Raw genomic sequence first — 9,656 nt, 5'->3', positions numbered from 1 at the left:
TTTTTCCTAAATACCTTGAGGACATAAAGCTTTTAAGACTTATAAGCAGTAGAAAAATATTAGAAACTCAATTTGTATTAAAACATTATTCTTTGCACAAATCCACTGACCCATTTTTCTAAAGGAAAGATAACTGCAGGGTTTTTACTTGCATTGAAAATTTAACAATTACAGTTCAATTTCTATGTTCATATAGTGCCATAAAAACTATATTTCAAGTTGCACAACTGACCTTCTTTTCTATAAAAATATAGATAGGGCCTAAGTTATAAGTAATTGTATTGCGGAACATTTTGAAAAGGAAAATCCTGTTGCTTTTCTTGCGTATAAATCAATTTGGATCTTAAACACTTCTTTGCATTTCCTTGCATAGTTATAAACATGACTTTAATTTTCTTTTAATTTAAATAAACATATCTGACCACATGACAGGTTGACAATTATACTTGGGTAGACAACTGTATAGAAAAAAACAAACAAAACCCATACACGTAACAGATTTCCAGAGACAGAAAAAGAAACTTCCTTTGCAAAGAAGAATCACTACACTCTACAATCCCATTACAATCCACAGCACGAAGATCCACTCTGGTCTCTCCAGCAAGACCTTGAGATGCTCAAGTTGCATTCGCTCCACTCACCTGTTTGGCTCAGTTGGGATGTGCTTCTACTCCGTCGAGACACTATGGCGACCACCTTGGCGCTCAGGCTGGACCTCCGTTTCTTCCCACCTGCTCCCACGGTCCCCACGGCCGTGTCCGACTGGCTGCCATCGTTATGCTCCAGTGTGTACATCTCTCCACTCACACTGGTGCTCTTCGTGATGGCTCTTCCTGAAGTCCCCATCCGTCTGCCTTGCATTTTAGGGGTAAATGAACTATATTTACAAAGTAAAAACATATATGCATCCATAAATTACAGGTCAGCATAATCGAAACTCTAAATCTAATTTATTTTGAAATAATCCAGGCACATTTTTAGGGGCCAGCCTCGTTGAGCAGTAGTCCTTCCGCTAGGCATCCTTTAAGATCACATCACTGCCCCCAAATATTTACTAAATGTAGCTTAAAACAGTTTAACAGAAGAAGCTATAAACTTTCCAAAAGAGAGTACACAGAAATGCAACCATACTCTCTATGGTAGGTAAATGTTTCTGACCAATTTTGTAAATAGTTACTATTTATTTTCAGTTAATACTATTTACTATTAACTATTTAAATCAACCCAGCACATTTTTATGTATGGCTGAGGAAAAAATTTTGTTAAAATGGACACTGAATTTGCCACATGACAAGGTTTAAAAAATTAAAACAGTATCTGTTCTAGTTTTCCTTTGGGATTCCAACGAGCAGACATATCTTTGCTAACTGAGGCTTAATGAGTCCAGGAAAGACTGCTAGCGAGGCAAAAAAATTGCATTTCCTTTTTCCTTCCCTGTCCCCTGATGCTCCATCTCCTCCACCAAACTTCATCGCATTTTTAGATTTTCGCCCCTCAAATCCACATGCTCTCTAGGCTGAGACTTTCCTTTTTGTTGTTCTTTTCAATAAAAATTTAATTGTCTATGTTCCCAGTCTGTACTATTTTATTTGAATTATATTACTATACTTTTCTCCCAAATGAATAAATTATGGTTGAGAATTTCAGGAACCATGGAAGGTCAGTGGGAAAAATAAACAAAAACTCCTCTCTACCTGCCAAAGTTAATGTATGCTTCTGAGTTGTAGAGAGGTAGGGCAGGGAAGTAGGGAGCCAAGGATGTTAGGATACTTTGAACCTTTCAGATTAATGTTGCATCTGCAGCACTTATTCATCTAGCCTGGCTTGATATATCTGAAATGACCCTCTTAATTTTATGCTGTCTCAAAATACTTTCAAACATTGACTTACACAACCCTTGCCACCGTATCAATTTTTTATTTCTTGACTTGATCTACAAAACACATCATGATGTAATGTAACATATTTTCACAGTGATACCATTTAATAGGTTGAAATAAATACTAATATGATTAGAAATGATAAAACAAAGTTTTATCTTGGGATCATGTAACATATTTGTGGTCACATATATAATGAGTATTTAAGTAGAAAGAGAAATTGTTGTGGGCTGAGTTCAGAAAGGTGGGAGGACAATACTACTGTGAAATGTTGTACAATATTCTTTAGGTTATAGAGAAGCTTAAAAGTAGAGAAAAATGTCTCCTATAATATTTATATCATGAACATTTTTCAAAACGAGGTAGGAAGATTCAAAAAATTTTATATGGATATTTAATCACAGCAGTGAAATGTTCTGCAATGTTGACAAGTAAAAATCCTGAACAAAAAAGGGAAATCTCTGTATAATAAGAGATTACCATTCTTGGGGGGTGGGGGGGAGAGAGTTGAATTAAGAAGTTATATTAAAATAATTTTGTGAATAAACAAGATACATTTTTTCCTCAAAAAATAAAAAGAAAATTGTTTAATAGAATTCTTATATGATCCAAGGCCAGTACAGATGCAATCAAATAAATAATTTGTACACAGAAACATAAAAATATTTTGGCCATAAAAATAAAACATAAAAACATTTTAAATAATATATTTAGTTAAAAATTTTAGAAGGAAATATTGCTTGACAGTGTTTTAAAAATGAGGGTGAACTTCTTTGCAGTGATTTGATCAATGATTATAGTTTCATATAATTACACTAGAGGCCCGGTGCATGGATTTGTGCACCGGTGGGGTCCCTTGGCCTGGCCTGTGCCCTCTCACAATCCAGGACCCCTTGGGGGATGTTGGACTGCCGGTTTCGGCCCAATCCCCACAGGCCAGACCAAGGGACTCCACTACATATAAGATCTTTGATTAATCTCTTCTCTCCCTCCCCCCTCCTCCCTTCCCTCTGAGATTCATCAGTCTGTTCCATAATTACTCTGAGTGTCTGCCTCCTGGTGGTCAATGCATGTCATAGCTACCGGTGGAACGGTTGCTTAGGCTTTTATATCTATATAGATAGGAGGTTCCAAAGGGTACATTTCCATTAACTCTGACCAGTGCCAACTACCAGAATGTCAGTCAACCACCTACCCCTCTAAAGGAGGCCAAGAAGAAAATGCAGAATTCAAGAAGTAACCAAATACTATAGAGAACTTTGCCCATAAGAATGATCTTTCCTAAGGTACTTTAATCATACCTCTTCAGAGAATTCTTGAGTCTGGATACTGTCACTTCCTCACTATCATCTTCAGTTGTAATATAACACCTCTTTATATGTGCCTACTCCAGTCACAAATTTATAGATCTATTTCGACCTGCCACTCCCATCAGCTTTGAGTCTCCCTTTCCAAGTTTCCCTCCACACCGTTAGGTCCCACCTAGGATTGAGTTATCAGTTGCTGCTGTTTTTACTACTGCACCATACTGGACACATCTGATGAATGGCTCTGGGCAGCCTAGACTTGGCTCGGCTTTGGTTCCAATGAAGGCTGTGTGATCTCTCACACTAGTCAGGAATTTTGAGGGAGAGGCTTTCTTGGGTAAACATATGAAAAACAACTGGGTACAAAAAACTAATTTACATTCACAAATTTCTCTGCACTACTCATTGCAGAGTTAGGGCTTCAAAGAAATAGGTACTATTTCCCACAGGAATATCTCAGAGAGGTGCAGGACTCAGTATTAGCGTTTGAATTTATTCTTCTTTCCAAGGTGGTTGACCAAGCATCAGAGAGGAAGCACAGGGCATTACTCCTTGGAAAAAGAACAACTTGGGACATAACCCATTTTCTTTCATTTGTTAGATTGAATTGAAAAATTGATAGAATTGATGTGCTTCAAGTTAATGGTATAAGTATAATTAGTTGAAAAAGTAAATTTTGTTTGATATAAAACTAATTAATTTAATCATTATAATCATTACTTACATTATAATGCTTATTGAGCACTAGCTGTATGTCCAGCAATGTGCCAACTTTTATAGGAAGTATAATTTAAAAATGTAAACAAGAAAATATAACATGGAATTATAAAATATACACCAAAAAATAATTACTCTACACATAATAAAACAGATTTTTGAAAATCTGAAAAATGATCTCAGAGCTTGTTCACTCAGGAAGGCAAGAGTTTTATGATAACAGTTGATGCCAAATCGGTCAGACTTCACAGAGAAAGACATGATTCCACCTGAATGCCAGAGGGACTATTTCACAAATTCTCTCTGGAGCCAGCTTGTAGTATCTAAGCTTGTCTTATTTATTTCTTATCAATTTGGCTGATGGGCAGCGCAGGGAAACTATGCCTACTGTTTCCTTTCTGTACTTCCCTGGGGCACACACCAAGTTTCAGATGGGGGAAGATTACTTAAAATTCCTTGGGAAACTGGGCTTCACAGATTTTAACATTTAAACTATTTCCAATGTCAAAATTACCTTTTCTATTTTATTGTTTAACTATATTACTACTTTTTAAAAATAGGCAGGTTTGCAGAATAAAAAACAAAAATAACAACAAAAAACCTATGAGCTTTAAGCGAAGAGAGACCTAGATTTAAGTGACAGTATCATCATGTGCTATTTGTGGCTCCAGATGTTTATAAAATCTCAGATATCTCATCTGTATAATAAAGAGAAACTCCTACTTGAATTGAAAATCCTATTTGTAAAATATATTCAATTATAAAATAAATAGTAACTATTAGCATTATTATTATAGCCCCAGTACCATACTGTCCATGAAATTTTAATTATTTGTGGTGTAGTGATAATTCTTCTAGGGTGTCGAAATTATTTTCTATCAATCATGGAATGTGAAGGTCTTATCTTAAAGGTTTATTTTGTTTTGTTCTGTTTTTTTGCTTGTCAGCAACCTGTATTGGACATGCCTCCCAGTTACACTGCTCCCATTTGAATAAAACGGGCCACAGTCATTTGTTCCTGTTCAGCTTGATGTATACCTTGTGGCCTTGGCCATAGCTGACTGGACTAAGGACTGTTATCTGAGTGGAAAGCAACCTCTCAGGGCAGGCTGGCAGCGTACACACTGTCCTGGCAAGGGCACTCCGATAACAGGATGCTCTTTATGATCACTAACTACTCCCTTAACCGTAGGCCCACCAATTCTCCCTCCTTACATTCCAACATCCTGAGATCCTAGAATCTCTTTGTCTGTCTTGGCAGGAATCTGCCTTTACCCCTCACATTATTTTTCCTTTCTCCAGCTTCCATTCTTCCTCACAAGAATGGCCCTTTCTCTGCTAGAGCACCTTTCTTCCCAATTTTATGGTCCTCAGCTCCCTTCATCTTCTCCATCACTGCCCCTGATTGCTTTTTTCTCAAGTACCTTACATTTTACTGCTAGTCCAAGATCCAATTCTCTTTGCCCTGTCCTGGCATTTGCCCTCTAACTTGGGAGAAATTCTCCAGGGACACATTTGCTTTTTATAGCTACAATATGTTCTTAGGTATTATTTTCATTGTAAATATTACCCTTTAAGTGAGGAAATTTTAAGATGTCAAGAAAATAGTAACATATTATGAACTATTTCCAGCAATGTGGTAGATGATGTTTCTGAAAATCCTTTCACTCTCAAATGCCTAGAAATGATGGGAAAATTACAAGAAATACATATTGAAATACAAACCTAAGTTCATGAGAAAGGCAAAGGAATAGAAAACAGATTAAGTGGGTGATGAATGTCTTGGGAGGTTTTGCAGATGAGAACTTTAGAGCAAGCCCAATGCGGAGTTAGAATTGAGACCCCTGTGTGAGCTAAGACTCTTAAGAACAAAGGAAAATGGGGCCCTCAGTCTAAGCCCCAATGGACCCTCACCAGTGGCATTTCTCATTCAAATATTTCAGGGAAACAGAGAAGGCTTCCAAAATGAATTTCTAAGACATACAAAGAAACTAGAAAATATATGAATCAATCTAAGTTATTAAAATATAACATCAAATAATGGGAGAAAGAAAATGATGCATAATTAAAACACTAAAAAAATGTATAACAGATGGAGGGATGGTAGCAGAGAGTGGAGGTAATCATTAACTTTACATTTATTATTTAACTAAATATATGTACATTTGGAACACTAAATTAGGCACTAAAATCATAGAAATAATATAATTTCCAGAATAATAGAGGGGGGAAATGAAATAAAAATAACTAAAAAAAAACCAACACACAAACACCAAACAATCAAGAAGAGGAAAAATAAACTAATAAAAATTGAAAATATCCTAAGATACTAGAAATAAATTGAAATATATACTAAATAAAAAATGCAGTGATTGGATAGCCAATTAAATAATAGAGGTTGTCAGGATAAAAGAAACAAACAAAAAAACTAAATCCATCTATATGCTGTTTACAAGAGACATAACTAACACATATGGCCACACAAAGGTTGAAAGTAAAAGGATATGAACAGTTAGAATGAACATTAAAAAACCCCAACAACTTATGTTCTCACATAAGACAAACTAGACTTTAAAGCCAAAAAATATATATATTACTAGAGATCAAGAGATTCACTACACAACAATAAAAGGGTTAAATTACCAGGCTCTCCATTTTTTGCAAGGAAGAACCTCACCAGGAAAAGCTACTCACTTGTCCCAAGAGCTCTGTAACTGGCCATTATCAAGACTGTCATGTTACTTATATTCATAGGTTAAGCAGTATTCCATATATGTTATGAATATGGCATGGTATATGGTATATAAATAAGTATGGTATAGTAATTTTACCATAAAGGTAGTCTTTCTAAAAATGTTTTTATCAATTTCAAAGAGAGGAAAGGAGAAGGAGATAGGGATAGAAACATCAATGATAGAGTCATTGATCAGCTGCCTCCTGCATGCCCCCTACAGGGGATCAAACCTGCAACCCCAGCATGAACCCTGACATGGAATTGAACCTTGTTTGACCTCCTGGTTCATGGGTCTACACTCAACCACAGAGACACACCAGCTGGGCAAAAGTAGTCTAATTTTTAAAGAGCACATGGCATATTCTTTTCACCGCTTTTGATTTAATTTAGTCACAGGAAATAATAGTGGTGATGACTCAATCTTGGACTACTAAAACTAATCCTCCTACCTAATAATAGAGTAACATGCAAATTGACCGTACCTCCGCTATGCCCGTGATTGGGCCGGGAGGCACAGGGGGGCGGGACTTGGTGTGGCCGGGGTAGCCGATTGGGCCGGTGAGAGGAGTGGGGGGCGGGGACTTGCAATCGACCGCTGCGCTGCTGAGCAGGGACCAAATGGGGCTGGCAGGACACTGAGCTCGTGCCGCCAGCATCTGCGCCATGGCTGTGCTGCGGCCCAGCGGCCAGTGCGGCGGGAGTAAACGGGCCTCCGGGGACGCACCCCCGCCCTGGCCGGCCATGCGGCGGGAGTTACAGGGCCCCCCGGCGCCACGCTCACGCGCCCCCGCCCCGGCTGGCCATGCGGCGGGAGTTACAGTGCCCCCCGCGGCGCCACGTGCACGGGCACCTGCTCCAGCCGGCCTTCGGCGGGAGTTACAGGGCCCCCCGGCGCCATGCTCACGCGCCCCCGCCCCAGCTGGCCATGCGGCGGGAGTTACAGGGCCGTTGGGGCCCGGAGCTCAGTATCCGTGCAGCAGGGGAGGAACCAGAAAAATGGATCTTTCCAGTTCCTGATGCTGACAGCCCTATGGGTGCCAGGGTCCTCCACCTGCAGCCCCCAGTCACAGCTCATCAGCCCCAGTCGCAGACTGGAAGCCCCCTGCCAGCAGTCCAGACGGGACCAGTGTGGCGCCGCAGTGGTGGGTGTCAGCGGGCATGCTACAGACATCAAATCACTGCCACCGAGGCCACCCCCCTCCACACACTCGCAAGTAGTATGGTCCAAGAGGGTGACTCCTAAGGCAAGGCTCCCATAGCAGCTGATGCTCACCATGCCAGATGAGGAAGCCAGACCTGAAAGCCCAAGCCCCCGAGTACCCGAACTGCAGGGCGTCGTGGGCCAGGGCCCTGAGGAGGCCCCAGGACAAGCATCTTCCCAGAGGCTGTGCAGAAGGAGGGGAGGAACCTCTGGCTAGAGGCCGGGGTGAGGGATGCTGGCGTCTTTGCAGGCCAAGACAGGGCTGAGGGACACCCCCCGCCCCCTGCATGAATTTCGTGCACCGGGCCTCTAGTAAGATGCTATAAAAAAAAAAAGCCAGTAGAAAATCACTAAAATACATTTTCTTTCTTAGTCAATATCCATGATCTCTCACTGTATTCTGGTTCATTCTCTCCCCTATCATCAAATTTTCATGTTATTTTCCTCTTTCTTTTTAGTACCCTTATAGATCTCAATAGACTTTGTTTTCCCATAGTACAAGCAAGCAAGCATACAAAATTAAGTATGGATAGCTCTAAGAAAAATTCCCACTTTATCACTTAATCAAAGATTATTTTAAATGTCTTGCTGAATTGAAGGCACTATTGTGAAATAAGTTGCATTTGAAATTTTCTGTACTATTTTAAAAATATAATTGCCATATCAAGATTAATTTTCCAGAAGATGTAAACTTATGCATTTATTCTCTATCACAATTTAAATTATTAAATAATTTTACTTATAATGTTTTTAAATCCCCAAATAAATATATACATATATCCTTCAGCATATGCTTACTAATGATGCCTACAGACATCAAATGCCAAATTCTAGTAAATTTATGACTGCAAGATTACTAGTTGTATAGAAGGTAACTTTTCTTACAAATGTTTTCACATATAGGCTTTTTCTGATTTCATGACTTACATTTAAGTCTTTTATCCATTTTGAGTTCATTGTTGTTTATGGTGTAAATTGGTGGTCCAATGTTACTCTTTTGCATGTACCTGTCCAATGTTCCCAACACGATTTATTAAAGAGACTGTCTTCATTCCATTGTATGCTCTTGCCTCCAATGCCAAATATTAATGGAACATAATGGTTTGGGTGGATTTCTGGGGTCTCTATTCTGTTCTACTGGCATGTTTTTGTGTCAGTACCGGGCTGTTTTGATTAGAGTGGCTTTGTAGTATAACTTGTTATCTGGTGTTGTGATCCCTCCAACTTTGTTCCTCTTTCTCAGGATTGCTGCACCTATTTGGGGTCTTTTTTGGTTCCATATAAATTTTTGGAGTGTTTGTGCTAGATCTGTGATATATGCTGTTGGTATTTTAATTGAGGTTGCACTGACTCTATAGTTGCTTCGGGTAGCATGGACATTTTAATGATGTTAATTCTACCAATCCATGAACATGTTACATTCTTTCGCTTGTTCATATCTTTTTCTATCTCTTTTTTCATTGTCCTATAGTTTTCTGCTTATAAGTCTTTTACCTCTTGGTTAAGTTTATTCCTAAGTATGTTAATGTATTGGTTAAGTGTATTCCTAAGTATCTTTATTTAGGGGGGAGGGAAAGTAAGAAGAGATTAACCAAATAATTTATATGCTTATATGCATAACCACGGACACAAACAATAATGCAGTGAAGGCTGGGGGAGGGGTGGGAACAGAGTGGAGGGGATCAATGGAGGAAAAAAAGGGGACATCTGTAATACTCTTAATGATAGATATATTTAAAAAATGCTTTCATATATTTTACACTAAGAATATAGAAAACAAAGATAATTGCTTTTGAAGATATTCTTTCAAAGGGGGA

General features: G+C 38.8%; 1 protein-coding gene across 50 annotated transcripts in view; it reads right to left on the bottom strand.

The window, feature by feature from the left end:
• Positions 1–9,656, bottom strand: part of RIMS1 (regulating synaptic membrane exocytosis 1) — a 409,384-nt gene that overhangs the window by 48,625 nt on the left and 351,103 nt on the right. For 30 of the 50 annotated variants that reach the window (XM_054721883.1, XM_054721881.1, XM_054721885.1 and 27 more), the window contains one exon: positions 642–877. The exons of 15 other annotated variants lie outside the window; for them this stretch is intronic. In XM_054721883.1, the coding sequence (XP_054577858.1) occupies positions 642–877 (236 nt within the window). The remainder of the gene's footprint in view (positions 1–641; positions 878–9,656) is intronic. 5 more of the 50 variants (XM_054721890.1, XM_054721894.1, XM_054721889.1 and 2 more) reach the window with 1 other exon arrangement.

This window comes from Eptesicus fuscus, chromosome 10, assembly GCF_027574615.1.
Source record: "Eptesicus fuscus isolate TK198812 chromosome 10, DD_ASM_mEF_20220401, whole genome shotgun sequence".
Taxonomy (NCBI): Eukaryota; Metazoa; Chordata; class Mammalia; order Chiroptera; family Vespertilionidae; genus Eptesicus; species Eptesicus fuscus.
Note: the sequence above shows the minus strand (reverse complement) of the source record. Positions and strands in the feature narration are given on the sequence as shown.